At 31.6% G+C, this 16,951-nt stretch overlaps 3 protein-coding genes across 9 annotated transcripts; 2 read left to right on the plus strand and 1 right to left on the minus strand.

Moving 5' to 3' along the window:
- The first annotated feature begins 418 nt into the window (after positions 1–418).
- Positions 419–5,338, plus strand: LOC106791366 (protein O-mannosyltransferase 1). Of its 2 annotated transcripts, none has more exons than XM_014756949.1 (8): positions 419–914; positions 995–1,113; positions 1,590–1,777; positions 1,855–2,156; positions 2,234–2,408; positions 2,488–3,574; positions 3,690–3,991; positions 4,099–5,338. In XM_014756949.1, the coding sequence occupies exons 1-8, from the start codon at positions 845–847 to the stop codon at positions 4,280–4,282; spliced, it is 2,427 nt and encodes an 808-aa protein (XP_014612435.1). In that variant the 5' UTR covers positions 419–844; the 3' UTR covers positions 4,283–5,338. The 2 variants fall into 2 exon arrangements, with proteins under 2 accessions (XP_014612435.1, XP_014612434.1); XM_014756948.1 differs by having other exon boundaries at positions 420–914; positions 4,096–5,338.
- Positions 5,339–5,481: 143 nt separating this feature from the next.
- On the minus strand, positions 5,482–8,020 carry LOC106791367 (BTB/POZ domain-containing protein 6-like). 3 transcript variants are annotated; one of them, XM_014756952.1, is made up of 6 exons: positions 7,898–8,020; positions 7,703–7,837; positions 6,575–7,490; positions 6,113–6,484; positions 5,822–5,998; positions 5,482–5,736 (listed from the first exon to the last, which is right to left on the minus strand). In XM_014756952.1, exons 3-6 carry the CDS (start codon positions 7,463–7,465, stop codon positions 5,575–5,577), a joined length of 1,602 nt encoding a protein of 533 aa, XP_014612438.1. In that variant the 5' UTR covers positions 7,466–7,490; positions 7,703–7,837; positions 7,898–8,020; the 3' UTR covers positions 5,482–5,574. The 3 variants fall into 3 exon arrangements, with proteins under 3 accessions (XP_014612438.1, XP_014612437.1, XP_014612436.1); XM_014756951.1 differs by having other exon boundaries at positions 6,575–7,468; positions 7,703–8,020; XM_014756950.1 differs by having other exon boundaries at positions 7,703–8,020.
- A 652-nt stretch (positions 8,021–8,672) lies between these two features.
- On the plus strand, positions 8,673–16,401 carry LOC106791365 (rho-associated protein kinase 2). 4 transcript variants are annotated; one of them, XR_001382173.1, is made up of 13 exons: positions 8,673–9,575; positions 9,660–9,912; positions 9,990–10,150; positions 10,245–10,583; positions 10,669–11,802; positions 11,883–12,183; positions 12,303–12,326; positions 12,546–12,952; positions 13,030–13,671; positions 13,772–14,182; positions 14,265–14,481; positions 14,567–14,871; positions 15,656–16,401. XR_001382173.1 is itself a non-coding variant. In XM_014756945.1 (13 exons), exons 2-13 carry the CDS (start codon positions 9,732–9,734, stop codon positions 15,741–15,743), a joined length of 4,128 nt encoding a protein of 1,375 aa, XP_014612431.1. In that variant the 5' UTR covers positions 8,673–9,575; positions 9,660–9,731; the 3' UTR covers positions 15,744–16,401. The 4 variants fall into 4 exon arrangements, 2 of the variants coding, with proteins under 2 accessions (XP_014612431.1, XP_014612432.1); XM_014756945.1 differs by having other exon boundaries at positions 14,567–14,789; XR_001382174.1 differs by lacking the exon at positions 12,303–12,326 and having other exon boundaries at positions 12,537–12,952.
- The last annotated feature ends 550 nt before the right edge of the window (positions 16,402–16,951 follow it).

The following is a 16,951-nucleotide window of genomic DNA, read 5'->3' on the forward strand; positions in this document are numbered from 1 at the left end:
AAATAATGAATATTTCACGCAAACAATTATGGATTAAGAATGAGCATTTAGTGAGCAATTAGTTGCACATATTAGTTTTTTACTGCTATAGGTTTTTTATGCTGTTGTAATTTTGTAGTAAGTTACCATCAGATCTCGGTCGGTAAAATAAAGGTTGAGCACTACTATTACCGATATCAGCTTAGCTATGTTACTAGAATTTCAATATATTTGAAACTTTCTTATTTCCTAGTAACTTTTAATTGTAAGTAATGTACACAAAATGATGTGTAATTAAATGCTATATACATTTAAAAACAAACAACAATAGTCATTCATATTTAAGTTAAATGTAAAAGTTTAAGAGCATGTACAATATATTTTTAGGAAAAATTTTAATTTAATCATTAAGGAATCTTTTTGTAAAACATACGAACTTTCTTTATATACGGCTGATAGTTTAAAAAGTGTGTGTATCAGCTCCGACGCATGACTGGAGTTTACTCTTTAAGAGATAGATATGTTTTCTTGAAGCGGTCATTTGATCGCTCATGGTAGGATTAGGTATACATGAAATGTCAGTAGGTTTACTGTTAAAGTACCGTTATTTAGGACAGTGTTGCATTAACCTTAAGCCAATCATTTGAGGGTATGAAAGAATACGTTCTTTCAACTTAAAAGGATAAAAATTACTTTCCTTTAGTTTGACACAGTGTAACACATTCATCAAGTAAATAAATCTATTGCAATATTATATAAATACATATTTTTCTCGTGCATCTCGATAATATATTTTTCGAAGAAAAGATAAATAATTCTACTGAAATACGAAGAAATTTGATAATCGATTTATGTACATTAATCGATGACGTGGACGATCAACGCCGAACGTTTTCAGCAAAGTATAAAGAGAGTTATTATCTCGATCATCTCAAGTAATATATATTTATATTATTTAATAATAATTGCATCCTGTGTCGAATAATATTACATTGTTTTATTCTTGTAATGGAAGTTCGTCGCAGACGTATTAAAACAAATGATAACAAACGTTCTTCACGGTTAAGCGCGAAATTTGATTGCGATGAGATCGGTACCGGCGATTATCTTACAACCAGGATACAAAAGGAAGAGGTAATTTATCGATCAATCTAGGATTTTTTGTTTTATACGCTTTTCTACCCTTGTATTTTTCTTTTTTCTCCATTGAAAAAATTTTCCTTTTTTTATAATTTGAAAATTATTTTAATCCTATTTTATACATAAATTTTACTGTCACATATTTGTTAATTATATTTATATTAAATTAGTGTATGTATGTATATATCTAATTTTTTATTTTATTATTTTCTTAGTTATTGAAAAAAACCCCCCCGCTTTTTTTTATTTAATAATTAAAAACTTTTGTTATTTTTTATATGATTTTACCAAGTAATATAAAGTATAAAGAAAAGGTAATAAAGCAAAATGTGTAGATAATCTATTAATAAAATAATATAAAATATTGTATATGTAAAATTAATATATTAATGCGAATACATAAATACATTGCCACTATATTTGTGAGTTTAATTTATATACATAATTAATTTCTTATGTTTTTAATATAGAACGAGCAAGAAATTGTATTGCAAAAAGAGAATGAAAATTATTTGCCCGAAGATGAAGTTAAGATAGTCAATGATGAGAAACGAGCTAGATTAAAGATATATTTGGAAATTGATCTAATAGCTGTTATTTTATTGATCGCAGCTCTTGTCACACGTCTTTATAGATTGGAAGAACCAAGAAGTATAGTGTTAGTTTAATTCCATATTTTCTCGATGATAATTTTTGTTTTTCAATAATTTGACTGATGTTGATAATGTTATTTAGGTTTGATGAACTGCATTACGGTAAATATGTAGGAATGTATATGAAACGAACATTCTTCTTTGATTCGCATCCACCTTTGGGAAAACAACTTATTTCTATTGTCGCTTATATAGCAGGCTTTGATGGACAATTTAAATTCGACAGAATAGGAAGCCCTTATGCTGATATGGTTCCTCTTTTCGCGTTACGTTTATTTCCTGCTTTATGTGGAAGTCTGATAATACCAACAGCTTATCATCTTGCCTTAGAATTAGGTCTGAAACAATGGACTGCTATGATCGCAGGAATACTCTTGTTATTTGGTAATTATTCTGATTTATGGTAAAGATGTGTTTGATATTTAAGAGAGATGATAAATGTTTTTACATTAATATTTTAGATAATGCTCTTCTTACACAATCAAGATTTATTTTAATGGAAAGTATATTGATTCAATTTTCATTATTTGGATTGTTATGTATAATAAAATTTAGAAAAGTTATGGATCAACCGACAAGATTTTCATGGTGGTTATGGTTATCTTTAGGAATTGCAAGTTTAACATGCGCCGTATGGTATTTATCTTTTATATTATCTTTTTAATATTCTATTATATATAAGAAATGTATTTTATAAGATGCATTTTTCCTTCAGTGTTAAATATGTTGGATTTTATACATTAATTCTTGCCATTTACCTTATTGCTCGAGATTATTGGTCTTTGATACCTAGGAAGACTTTATCCACGATAAAATTACTCGGTCATCTACTATTGAGAATTCTTTTAATAATCAGTGTGATGAGTACTATATATTTAGGTGTTTTCTATATACATTTAGAAACACTTTCTAAAGCTGGTCCGCATGATGCAGTAATGACCAGTGCATTCCAGGCAAGTTTAGAAGGTGGTCTTGCAAGTATTACTAAGGGACAACCTTTAGAAGTTACACATGGTTCACAAATTACTTTGAGGCATACTTATGGAAGAGCGTGTTGGCTTCATAGTCATAGTCATATGTATCCGTTAAGATATCCAGATGGTAGAGGAAGTTCTCATCAACAACAAGTTACTTGTTATTCGTTTAAAGATGTTAATAATTGGTGGATAATAAAAAGACCTGATAGAAATGACTTGGTCGTTACAAAACCTAGTGAACCAATAAAACATGGAGATATAATACAATTGGTTCATGGTATTACTAGTCGCGCATTAAATTCTCACGACGTTGCAGCACCTATGACACCCCAAAGCCAAGAAGTATCTTGTTATATTGATTACAATGTATCCATGCCTGCTCAAAATCTTTGGAGAGTAGAAATAACAAATAAAGATCAATCGGGTGATATATGGCATGCTATTCAAAGCCAAGTACGCTTGATACATGTAAATACTGAATATGCGTTAAAATTTAGTGGTAGACAGTTGCCAGATTGGGGTTTCAATCAATATGAAGTCGTAGCGGATAGATTGGTGGATCAATTGAATTCTATTTGGAATGTCGAGGAACATAGATATACTAAAAATGAAGATCTAAAGCAAAGAGAAAGAGAACTTATTAATGCAGAAATGATACCATTGCGCGCAACTACGTTAACATTTTGGGAAAAATTTGTAGAACTGCAAATAAAAATGTTATTTGGTAGTCAAGAGGGACAAAATAGTCATATGTATTCAAGTGGTCCATTGGAATGGCCGCTCATGTCTAGAGGCATAGCATATTGGGTTTCTAACGACAGCAATGTGAGTTGAAAAAGTCGTTAGTAACGTAAATATAAATATGATATATATATATATATATATATATATATATATAATGAAATAGTTTATACATATAAAGTTTCTCTCTTATTTACAGGCACAAATTCATCTATTAGGAAACATAGCAATATGGTATTCCGGTACAGCAGCTTTAATAGTGTATACTGCACTTTTAATATTTTATATTATGAGAAGAAGAAGAATGTGTTTTGATGTTATTAATAGAGAATGGAACAGATTTCTTAACGCCGGTGGTATATTACTATCTGGCTACTTATTACATTTTTTACCATTTATATTTATAGAAAGAACTTTATTTTTACATCATTATTTGCCGGCATTCGTTTTTAAAGTTCTTTTAATAGCAGTCATGATAGATCATATTTATTATTTAATAAGGTAATTAATTTTCATCATTATTTAAACGAAATGAAATATGTAAGGATTTTGTTTCTTTTTTAATGGAACATTAAAAAGTAATGCATAATTAATTTTACTTTCAGAAGACGATATACTAATAATACGATTTTATATGCAGTGACAATTAGTACTATTACATGGTTAATCTTTGTTATTTATGTATTCCGAAAATTTGGTGCACTCAGTTACGGAGTAGTACCTCTTAGTACCAAGGACATATTAAAATTAAAATGGAAAGATACATGGGACTTTATCATACACAAATCTTAGTAATTATAATTTGATCATTACTCAAATTATTTTTATATAAATTATATATATGGAGTATCCTGTATATCCTGTAACTTGTGGTACAAGTAAGCAGGAGATGATAAAACATGGAAAACTATATGAACAAATTTTATTCCACATTTTCTATTTAGTTTTTCATGTAGAATCACTCCCCTGCTCACTTGTACCACAAGTTACAGGATACTCCGTATATATATTGATGTAATTGCAAAATAAGAGATCTTTTTATTCGTGGCATATTTAAAATTAAAATGCCATGTAGTTACAAAGTTTGCCTATGCATTGTGTATGAAATATATGCACATTTGGAAAATTATAGTAATAATGATGTCCGAAAAAAAAAAAATGTATATAATTATAATCAATTAAGAGAAGCGTTAATATAAAGAGATTTATTAAAAGTTTTTCATTCCATTTAAATGCGACAAAGTACATAGCAATACTCAGATAATAATATACTCAGAATGAGAACATAAATAGATAACTTTTTAGTTATATCTTAGAATATTTTTTAAATTTAATTTTGCGCGCATTTAAAAACGACATATGATAATATATATTTAAATGAAGAAAAACAAAATGTTATCAAATTAATTTTATGAGACTGATTATATTATATTTTTTAAAAAGTCCAAACTTCTTTTTTTTTCTTTTTAATTTTTTTTTTTAAGGGAAATTCAATGCTACATTCCGTTTATATGCGATTAAATCTTTAATAAGGGCATTTTAAATTGTTAATTCCAAGTTTAGTTCTTTTTTGTACAGAAAACTCGACATTTTCATACAAGTTAAAAAAAGTTTTTGTTTGTACACAGATTTATCATCTCTCTGTTGAACAAGTTATAATTCAATTATTTCCAAATTACTCGCAACGTAATATTTAATTCATTAATTTTCGTTTAGACGTATTTATATTAATTTGTCGATGTCAAATGGCAAAACTAATTCTAAATACGTATACTAAGTTTCCTTATTATAGCTTTCGATACAATTAATTACATGTAATTAGGAAACGATTAAATTACAATTTGTCCATAGCTACTTTTTTCTTTAGCTTCTTTTTTTTTTCAATAACTAGAACCAATGAGTATTATTTGTACAATTTCTTACGTTTCCAATATCCTTATGATGATCGAAATGAAATTAAAAAGAAAAAATATAATATGCTAACAATGTAATATACATAACAGAATAGGGTAGACATTTGTCTTATCACAAATCTAAAACACGTATTTGAAATTTGTTAACACCTGGCAATTTAATTGTCAACGTTAATAAGTGAACACAATTGAACGAATGAGACCATCTCTGATACTATGGTCACTGTTACCAATTCCAAATGAAAAGAATACAGAATCACAGGTCATATGTTGCGTGCACAGTCCCATTGGGTACCAACCAACTTTGTTAAAGACTACCCCCACGCGATAAATCTGTATTGAAAAACATAATGATATTTTTAATAAGATAATACTTGTTTTTCTTTGATACGTAAGAATGAGAGAGAAAAAAACAGACCTTATGTTTTTGTATGTAAACAGCACGATTAAATGTAATTTCGACGAGAGTTCCAACATTTACTTTAGTAGAGAAATGTGTGTATGTTAAACGACTGCCATCGGAATCTAAAAGATGAGCATACAGTATTTCTGTATATGACCTATCAGGATCCGAGTTTTGATGTAAATTACTTGTCTGTAAAGAGTAATTAGACGTATAATGTATATGTACTTATTATAAAAGTTTCTTTTCTTCTTCATAGAATAGACTAACTTATGTTTTCATATCTATATTAATAAATTAACATACCACAAAAGCAATTTGTGTTGGTACTTGTACACCCATAACACAAATGTTTTTATCCACACTGAATGTCACTGAACAATCTAATACATTGCTATTAAGGCAATCCGTTGGATGGGCTATCGCTCGAAGACAATAATACTTTGGTCCCTCACGAATTCCACCTTCTATTATAACCGTTGATGAATTATTCGTTTGACTTAGATTTCCAGATTCTTTTCTTACTCCTCCTTCTACTACCATCGGCGGTGCATTATGTAAAGAATTACTACTTTCTCCTTCGACATCAAAAGAAAATTGGTATGGTCGAGATGTTGAGGGCCAAAATGTACATGAACTAAATGAATTGGTATGTGGAGTTGATACCCGTCTATGTTTCTATCAATTAAAATTCAATAGAAATGTAACTCAGGAATTCACAAATGATTATACAAGAAAATATTTTACCTCAATAAATTCAATACTCACAGATGAAAAAATATGTGTAGTCTGTGCTTTAATTGGTTTAGCCCTATTGTGCGTATCGCTGGAAAATCCTTCCGGTAATGGTGCTTTATTTTCTGTGCATAATATATTCATCAAAATAGCGAAAGCTTCATCTTGAGTCAAAAGAGGTGACATTCCTGGACTTTCAGCAAATTCTTGTGGTGTCAGAGTTAAAAATCTTATTTTGGATAAAGCATTACCAATAACAGATTTTAAGGACTTTCCATCAGTTGGATCTAATGATTTTCTTGCACACTCTGCTTTAGCCCATCTCTCAACAGCAGTAAACAGATCAAGTTCTGAACTAATCTCTAAATCGACTTGTTCTAAAACGGTAATAACTGTACCCAATTCGACTTCCTCCCAACTAGATTCTTCTAAAACTTCATTAGTTTTACTGCATATTATTTGTAAACACTTTTCCATGAGCACGGGTTCTTCAAAAAGTTTAGCAAACTCATATGCTCTACAAGCTATCTTTGGAGACAAATCGAACCACAAATATTGCATACATTCTTCCACCAAGGACGGTAACATGTACTTTTTAGCGCAATAGCATAATTCGCAGGCAAGTTCAAATGAACCGAGATTAACACGATCAGTATATATATACTCTAATAGTGCCTTGAATGCATCCGGTTGAGCATCGCGTATTTGTATAGGATCATTTTTTTCTGCCATACCTCCATAAAACATTGCTTCAAATACAGGGCTGGACATCGCCAAAAACAATTTATGTCCCTTCAATGTCTCCTGATGTGGCTCTTGACCGACAATAAATTTGCAATCTGACCATTGTCCTGTTTCAAGCAAATATTTACCACGTTCTGATATCTTTTGCTTGCTTATCTGCCAGTCACAAGGTAAACCCATCTTCTGCGGAATACGTATATGATACCTTTTAGCAATTTAATATTAAAAATTAAAATCAATTGCACAAAGGGTTTTTAAAGAAATCTGTATATATATATATAAATAAATTAGTTTATATGTTATAAATATGATATATTAGAATAAATGTATACACGTAAACGATGGATAAATATTACCGTGAATGAAATGATTTTCAATGAATAACTTAGATTATTTAAATGATTAAATAGAACGTACCTATTCTTAACGCGACGTCTCACGTCGCTATAAATACGGAATATCACATAAACGATGCCAAAAAAATGCGTAGGCCGTATCCTACACGATCATCAAAATACGCGCGGGAAAACTCCAGACTTTTCCATAATAACACTGCGATTAATAATAAACAATTAAATATTAATAAGTTTAAATAACTTTTAACTTTATTACCGATTAAAACGAATCTATTCGAACGAACAAATTAATCGTGTTAAGATACGTTTGATCGACGTAAAATCTTATGTATCAGTCCTATGCATGAAACACCACCGCCATCTTGTCTATCGCCTACCACCATTACGTCATTTTTCCGAAGTCGTTGATACACCGTCCGAGAAAATTTCTCCACCCTGTTTGTCCTCGTTTTAAGAAAAAAAAAAAAATAAAACTAAAAAAAAAATACAATATACATTTTTAAACGTAGTAACATTTCTATTAAAAATATATATCTACGCGTTTATAATCGTCATCAACTTCGTTATTGATAATGATAATAATAAAAAAAATATAATAACATACAGGATCGCATATTATAAAATTAGAAATTAATTTGATTCGTTACGTTCGATTTTTGAACGCGAATAAATTTGGATTTATTTTTATTTTTCCCCCATATATATTTCTATTTCTGTTTTATTATTATTATTATTATTATTATTAGTATTTTTTCTTTTTTCTCTATATATATATATATATTTTTTTTTTTTCTTTAGAGTTTTTATTTCTCTCTTTGTGTTTTTCACGAGAGGTTATATTCTCTTTCAGTGAAAGAAATTAACCTCTTCATCCTTTTCGCGCGTTAACGCGGAAGTGTTGTATCGCGGTATAGTTCGTATATATGTGCGCGTGTGTCGTTAATATGTATATGTGTGCGTGTATATAGTTTTTACTAGCTCATTCGTCGTCGTCGTCGTCCTCGTCGTCGTCGTCGTCGTCGTAGTGTCGTTGTCGTCGTCGGCGGCTTTGACGACCGTTGTGAATTTTCACCAATGGCGCATGCACGGCTCAGCTGTCCGCGTTTGGGATTAATCCGCGCTGAAAGATAATGCTTTTTATAGTATTTTTATTCGATTAGAGTTTAAGTGGTGGGACGTAGGTACTGTGTGGTATAATTGTGTGACGCTTTAAGTTAACGTGGATTTACCTTTATTTTCCATTCGTCCTCCTCCTCCTCCTCCTGCTCCTCCTCCTCGTCCTCGTCTTCGTCTTCGTTGTCGTATCTACGATATCGAGCATTGAAAATGTAGGAAAAGAAGAGAGATAAAATTCTATTGTGATCTACTACGAACGAGCACTTGCTGTATTATAATATACTTATAAATGATTATAGTGTTCGATGTCATACGATTTTCATGTTGATTTCTCGATCGTGGAATATCTTAGTCATTTTCGTTTAACTATGTCTATTACGACACACGTTTCGAATTTTTTCTTTCGTCAGAAGGTCTACAAGTAATACTTTGAGATCCTTGGTCAAGAAACATCTCTAACAAAAGATTCCTTATATCAATTGTATTGTCTATTGTATATGTTCAATTCTATCTGTAATAACACTCTTAAGTAAGGATCCTTTTTCTTCATATTTTTTTTTTTTACAAGAAAAACACTCCATTTCGAGTAATCAACATTTTTCATAACACGTACAAGCAATGCTTTTCTCGATTCGAACGTACCGTTTGCCTTTCATCAATCAAACGTGTCGTTACGATATCGGGTGTGCCAACAAGTCGTTGCGCATTGACTGGATACATGTGTTTTTCAAAAATTTACCTCTTCTACTTCATCGTTCTGACATCATATCTAATTAAGTAATGTAATGGTGCTGCATTACTTCTACTACGCATCAAATGTAATTTACTATTTGATATACTTCTTTGTTTACATATTTGTATACGTGCATTATTTTGTTTTAATTATACTCTTTGGTACGCAGGGAAAATGGACTAATGCACCAAGAAAAGAGTATATTGTTGCGGCATTGTAGCCTTAACTCCTAACAGGAGAAATGGAAATAATAAGAGATGAGGATAGGCGCAGGCGCCTGAGATTGTTGGAGGAACGTATTAAGGACCCTAGAAGTGTGACTAATATCGACAGTTTATTAGATACGGTCCAAGCGCTTGTTGCAGACTGTGATCATCCTGGTGTTAAGCGTATGAAGAATATAGAAGCCTATATGAATAGATGTAATTATTCTATTTATTGATTCTATTTAAATGAAAGTAAAACATCACAGCTAACAATAATTATCTTTTTATTACAGATGATTCCGTTGCCCAAGATATTTGTAAAATGCGAATGCGTACCGATGACTTTACTTTGATTAAAGTCATAGGACGTGGTGCATTTGGTGAAGTTCAATTAGTTAGACACAAATCTACTCAAAAAGTCTATGCTATGAAATTACTCAGCAAATTTGAAATGGTAACACATTTAAATGATAATTATTATTGTTATTATGTTTATATATATATATTTATAGTATATTTATTTATTGTTTTATTTTGATGATCGATAGATTAAGCGTTCGGATTCAGCCTTTTTTTGGGAAGAACGAGATATCATGGCTCATGCTAATTCTCAGTGGATAGTTCAACTACATTTTGCTTTTCAAGATCAAAAGTATCTCTACATGGTAATGGATTATATGCCAGGTGGAGATTTAGTTAATTTGATGTCTAATTATGATGTACCAGAAAAATGGGCCAAATTTTATTGTGCCGAAGTAGTGCTTGCATTAGATGCAATACATCGTATGGGATTTGTACATCGAGACGTCAAACCGGACAATATGCTGCTTGACAAGCATGGCCATTTGAAACTTGCAGATTTTGGCACGTGTATGAGAATGGATGTTGTATGTATTATGTTTAAATATGATATTATTTCTTTTCTCATTTTCAATAAATTTGAATTGTAATGTATGTGCTTGTATAATACAGGATGGATTGGTTCGTTCTGACACTGCAGTAGGTACACCTGATTATATATCACCCGAAGTACTTCAATCACAGGGAGGAGAAGGTGTATATGGTAGAGAATGCGATTGGTGGTCTGTTGGTGTGTTTTTATATGAAATGCTCGTCGGGGATACTCCATTTTATGCTGATTCATTAGTTGGAACATATTCGAAGATCATGGATCATAGAAATTCGCTACATTTCCCCCAGGAGCTTAACATTTCTCACTATGCAAAAAATTTGATATGTGGCTTTCTCACGGATAGAACTAAACGGTTAGGAAGAAATGGCGTGGAAGAAATCAAAAGCCATCCATTCTTTAAAAATGATCAGTGGACTTTTGAAAATTTAAGAGAATGCGTACCACCTGTGGTACCCGAATTGTCAGGAGACGATGATACTAGCAATTTTGATGATGTCGATAAAGAAGATGGGCCGGAGGAAAGTTTTCCAGTACCAAAAGCATTTTCTGGGAATCATTTACCATTCATAGGTTTCACATATTCGGGAGATTATCAATTATTGGCTATTAACGGAAAAGAATCTGTAGATGGATTAGAAAATCATATTAATAATGGTACTAACGATGATGCCAAAATCTCACAGTTAGAAAATTTATTAGAACGAGAAAGAAGGCAGATTGAATCTATGGAAGCAAGACAAAGAGCTTTGTCCATTCAGTTAGAAACCATGACACGCAGGGAGACTGAATTACGTGAAGAAGCGGGAAGAGCAGATAAGGAGTTAACTTTATTAAGACATAATTATAAAGAAGCACAAAGGAAAGTAGATCATGAAACAGAAGCTCGTAGAAAGGCAGAATCCTTGTTAATGGAATTAAAAAAGAAATTTGATGAGGAACAATCTAGGAGAGCACGAGATGCTAGTAATTCACAACAGACATTTGAACGTGTTAATACATTAGAAAAACAAATTAAAGAAATGCAATCTAAATTGGAAAGAGAAACAGAGACAGTAACGAGATTACGAAAACAAGCTACTGAAATTACTGTAGCTCGTCAAGCTGCCGAGCAAATGGCTAATGAACTCCAAATTGCAAGAACTCAATTGCAAGCTCAACGCGATACCTTGCAGCAAGAAGTTGCCGCTTTGCAAGTAAGATTTATAAACTTATTTATAGTCAAATTTATAGCAAATATATATGTATACTACTTTTGTTTTTTTTTTCTTTATAGGGTCAACTATCGAAAGAACGTAGCTCCCGGTCACAGGCGTCATCTTTAACAGTAGAACTAGAAACGCGCTTATCTGCTTTACATCTTGAATTGAAACGTAGTCATGAAAAAGAAGAGAAGGCTACTTTGGACAACAGGCAGCTAAATGAAAAAGTATCAGCATTAGAAAAAGAAACAGCAAGTTTGACGCTTGAATTAAAAGCTGCACAAGCTAGGTATAATCAAGAAGTTGTTGCACACCAAGAGACGGAAAGGTCGCGTATACTATCGAAGGAAGAAGCAAATCTGGAAGTTGTTAAAGGTATCTATATTATTTATATATATGTATATACATATTTATATATTAATATATTATATATCTATCAAGATTACAACAGTTTTATAAAATATATTATACTTTTACTTAAACGTACATCACAGGACATCATAATGGAATATTCTCAGGTAATAATAGTTATAATACTTGTTGTGTCGTTTCATTCGTTTAGTATCGTTTAAATGATTGTCAATTTAAATCTAATCAAAATTTGGTACTTTTTATTGCATTCATATTGGTGATGCTCTTCCTTTATGTATGTATATTATAATCAAAAATTATGTGTTGACAATTAAGAAAATAGAATTTTTAATGATATATTATTATTTCCTAAACAGCTTTACAAGCAAAATTGAACGAAGAGAAGAGTGGTAGACAAAAAGCGGAATTACTTGCACAAGAAAAGGAGAGACAAACTTCTATGCTATCGGTGGACTACAGACAAATCCAGCAACGTTTGCAGAAACTTGAGGGCGAACACAGACAAGAAGTGGAAAAAGTTAAAGTACTTCAGGGTCAGGTTGAACAGGAACAACAAAAGAGAAATGTTCTTCAAACTGATTTGGGACAACAGTCCTCGGAAGCTGGAAGATTACGTGCTAGGGAACAGCAGCTAATTGGTGAAGTAACACAATTAAGAGAAGCCAAACGACAGATAGAAGAAGAATTGCATCATTTGAAGACTCAAAGAAATGTTGATCAGCTACAGACTAAAGAATTACAAGAACAATTGGAAGCAGAAGCTTACTTTTCGGTAAATATATTTATCATTATTTTTTTAAAACATAAATAATATCCGTTGTTATTTCAACGAATGCATTTATTTTCTAGACTCTTTATAAAACACAAACTCAAGAATTACGCGAGGAACTTGAAGAGAAAACAAGATCACAGCAAGAGTTGGAAGAAGAACGCAGTTCTTTGGTTCATCAATTACAACTTTCTTTAACCAGAGGGGACAGTGAAGCATTGGCAAGATCAATAGCAGAAGAAACTGTGGCGGATCTTGAAAAAGAACGTACTATGAAGGAATTGGAATATAAAGATGGAGTTGCTAAACATCATCAGGAATTGAATGCTAAAGAACAGATTATAAACAGACTTAAAGATGGGGAAGCGGAATTAAAGAAATCTGTCGAACAATATATTAAAGAGAAAGAAGACTTGAATAAACGGATGAAAGAACTTCAAGAACAACTCAATAAAGCACAATCTAATGCAGAAGAAATAGAAAAACTCAGTAGTAAATTAAAGACTGAGCAAGTGCTTAAACAACAAGCTGTTAACAAGTTGGCTGAAATCATGAATAGAAAAGATGTATCATCTACTGGAAAAAATAAGAACAAGGCATCTGCTACGGATCTGAGAAAGAAGGAAAAAGACTGTAGACGCTTTCAGCAGGAACTTACTCAAGAACGTGAAAAATATGGACAATTGGCAGCTAAATGGCAGAAGGATTTACAAGATTTACAAGTAAGATCATTTTTAATCTTTATAAACTGCTTTTTATAAATGAAATATCTCTATAACACGTACACATGTTTTTAATTGAATATATTTTATAATTGTGCAGGCACAACTCGTGGAAGAAAATCAAGCAAAATTGAGGCTACAAATGGAATTGGATTCGAAGGATTCGGAAATTGAAACGTTGCAAATGAAAATAGCGAGCGTCAATTCAGAAACAGCAAGTGTTTCTTCCGTTGAAAATGATGGAGAAGATTCCGTTTTATCCGAGCACGGTTCTATGAGATTAGAGGGATGGTTAAACGTGCCAAACAAACAAAATATTAAGAGGCATGGTTGGAAGAAGCAATACGTGGTCGTTTCATCGAAAAAAATAATTTTTTATAATAGTGAAAACGATAAAATGAATGCCGATCCAGTTTTGATATTAGATTTGAGTAAAGTATTTCACGTTAGATCTGTCACGCAAGGTGATGTTATCCGCGCCAATGCCAAAGATATTCCTAGGATTTTTCAGGTAAATTTTTGGATAATCTTCGTTATAAAGCATAACGTTTAATAATTAAAATAATAATTATTTTGTATTATTATTCGTGTAGTTACTTTATGCTGGTGAAGGTGAAGCTAGAAGACCTGGGGACGAAGGTAATGCATTATCTGGAATAGAATTACCACAACTTACAGACAAACCTGGTACTCAACAATTGAAGGGTCACGAATTTGTTTCAATATCTTATCATATGCCAACTGCTTGTGAAGTTTGTTCTAAACAACTTTGGCATATGTTTCGTCCATCTCCGGCTCTGGAATGTCGAAGTAAGTTAGAAATAATTAAAAATTAATGATTGTTTTTAATGTAACACAAATTCTTATATAAATTCTTATATACGATTATACATAGGATGTCGTATAAAAGTTCATAAAGAACATTTGGAAAAGAAAGAAGATGCCATAGCTCCGTGTAAACTACATTACGATCCAAACAGTGCACGAGAATTGTTGGTCCTTGCGGGAAGTCCAGAGGAGCAAAAATATTGGGTTTCAAGATTATCTAGGCGTATACAAAAATGTGGTTATAAAGCTAATTCACATGTCGATGGCACAGGACAACGTGTCTCGCCAAGGTAGCGTAGCCGTGCAGCTCAACGTAGCCAGGGACTAAATAGATCTCGTGTATTGTGGCATCGCATGATCGGGTTTAGAGAGGTTAGAGTCGTTTCATTATTTCCCCTTTTCTCTTCATAAGCATCTCTTTCTATATTTACTAAACATATGAAATAGAGTCAATATTTCTAAATGTGCAAGAATCACAGTGCAAAAATTAAATCAGTTGTTCGGAGAGTATGTGAGGACAAGGAAACCATCCAGGTTGGCCAATAACTGTGTTCGTTGTGTTTACTGAAATAAATAGGGATCGTATTAGCTTTTTTTATACACTGCATGTCCAGCATATGAAACAATGCATTTTTATTTGAAAATATCTAGGATAATATTTAGATAGGAAATGGTGTTCAGATGTGTATTGTCCTTTTTGAAGTAAATCGAAATGAAGCATGAAAAGAATCATTTAAAATAAATATTCAAGATCATACGTTTTGAAAGCTTATTATCATGTTAATGGGCCAATAATAAATTTATTAATCCTTTCGATACGTTCACGAGTATAAAGGATGAAATATTACGCTGCAATGCATTTAAAGATTTTTAGATTTATATTTATATACAAATTTTAAACTGATATTAAATGTCTATGGATGATTATATAATCGGTGATAGTATCGAAAGGATTAATATGCATATATTTCTGGAAATTGCTGATACGCTTTTGGAGCTTTACATATATCGGGCATTGATAGTTATTTTTGTTCTATGGGAATGCATTTTTTTGACACTCGTCATCTTATTTGTGCCGTTCAATTTGTAGATATAAAAGATGGAATAAATATTCTGGCTTCCTTATTTATTTGTGATTCTTCTATCTTTTTTTTAGGGAATCGACAAGATCGACGTTAAAGCCATATTTATCGGTGCAACAACGCTCAGCAACATTGCCAGCAAATGCCAGTATGGGCAAGTGACCTTAGCTCGCATTGATAATAATTCTTCAATCGTCAGTGCACTTGATATTGTTATCATTTAGTCCTTTTTTACTAAGGTTCGCGGTACTTTAGTAAAACCAGCGTCGCATCGGTTGATTTTTCACTTTGTACACCCGATGATGATGACGATGATGATGATGAATGATGATCATGATTTATTAAGTTCATTATTCTCACATACATTTTCCAGAAGCCATGTGTTTCAGAGTCTACTACACTACTACTCCTAGTACTACTACTACTACTACTACTACTACTGCACTACTTCTTCTACTGCTACTACTACTACTACTACTACTACTGCTACTACCTACTTGTAGTTCCATGTGTTTGTGTCGGAATTAGCGATCGAAATACATTGTTAACAAATATCATATTAGTTGGAAAAAAAGAAGGAACAACACAGTAACAACAAATTAATTAACGACCATTGCGATATACCGGATATTTCATTAATCGGGTTATTATAGCGATGCAAGAAAATTCTAATCAAGTCCCAGAGCTGTATGGAAAAAACAGGGTTAATAGGATATACCAACAACAAGTGGAGTTTTAATAAACAAAGAAAAAAATCATTACTTTTTCCGAAATATAACCACATGTTATATACGATCAAGAAAACTAAAGTAATGCGAATGGAAAAGAGGATAAGAAAAGAATGACAGTGATGGAGGAGTCGTTATTTATAATAACAGTTATCGACATGAATAATTTTAACAAATTAGCGAGAAAAGAAATAACAGCAAACATAAATTTGCGATAAAGAAATCAAAGTGATGTATTAACGAACGATTTATGCAGCCTTCTTCTTCTTCATCTTTGGTATTAATTTGACTAGAAAAAAATTCATTGTATTATTATGACAAATGACTTTATCCATTTGTCGGAAGATACTCGATTTGTTGAAACTTTAATTAATTGATTAGGCATATCGCATATTCATTATAGTTTGTATATGAATGCTTAACTCTAACGTTCTTTGTACATACACTTTTTCGGCACCATATCCAAGGGATCAAACGGTGAGGTGCTTATTCATTTTATTTTATTTTATTTTTTTTTTTAATTTTATTTTTTTCCGTTTCTTATCCTAAACGTAGAAATCAAGATGGATATTCGAGCATTATTTGCTTGGAATACTAACGAGTAAATATATATACATATATATATATATAACCTATTTGTGT

The sequence above is a fragment of the Polistes canadensis genome, unplaced genomic scaffold (genome assembly GCF_001313835.1).
Source record: "Polistes canadensis isolate GaletaPanama2010 unplaced genomic scaffold, ASM131383v1 scaffold_301, whole genome shotgun sequence".
NCBI lineage: Eukaryota > Metazoa > Arthropoda > Insecta > Hymenoptera > Vespidae > Polistes > Polistes canadensis.

Coding starts and splice junctions, on each gene's coding strand:
- LOC106791366 (XM_014756948.1), top strand. CDS start 845: ATGACGTGGACGATCAACGCCGAACGTTTTCAGCAAAGTATAAAGAGA. Junction 2,157..2,233: donor AGGAATACTCTTGTTATTTG/GTAATTATTCTG, acceptor TTAATATTTTAG/ATAATGCTCTTCTTACACAA. Junction 3,992..4,095: donor CATATTTATTATTTAATAAG/GTAATTAATTTT, acceptor TTTTACTTTCAG/AAGACGATATACTAATAATA.
- LOC106791365 (XM_014756945.1), top strand. CDS start 9,732: ATGGAAATAATAAGAGATGAGGATAGGCGCAGGCGCCTGAGATTGTTG. Junction 9,913..9,989: donor AGAAGCCTATATGAATAGAT/GTAATTATTCTA, acceptor TTTTTATTACAG/ATGATTCCGTTGCCCAAGAT. Junction 14,183..14,264: donor ATATTCCTAGGATTTTTCAG/GTAAATTTTTGG, acceptor TTATTCGTGTAG/TTACTTTATGCTGGTGAAGG.
- LOC106791367 (XM_014756952.1), bottom strand. CDS start 7,465: ATGGGTTTACCTTGTGACTGGCAGATAAGCAAGCAAAAGATATCAGAA. Junction 5,999..6,112: donor CAACACAAATTGCTTTTGTG/GTATGTTAATTT, acceptor TACTCTTTACAG/ACAAGTAATTTACATCAAAA. Junction 5,737..5,821: donor TTTACATACAAAAACATAAG/GTCTGTTTTTTT, acceptor TTTTCAATACAG/ATTTATCGCGTGGGGGTAGT.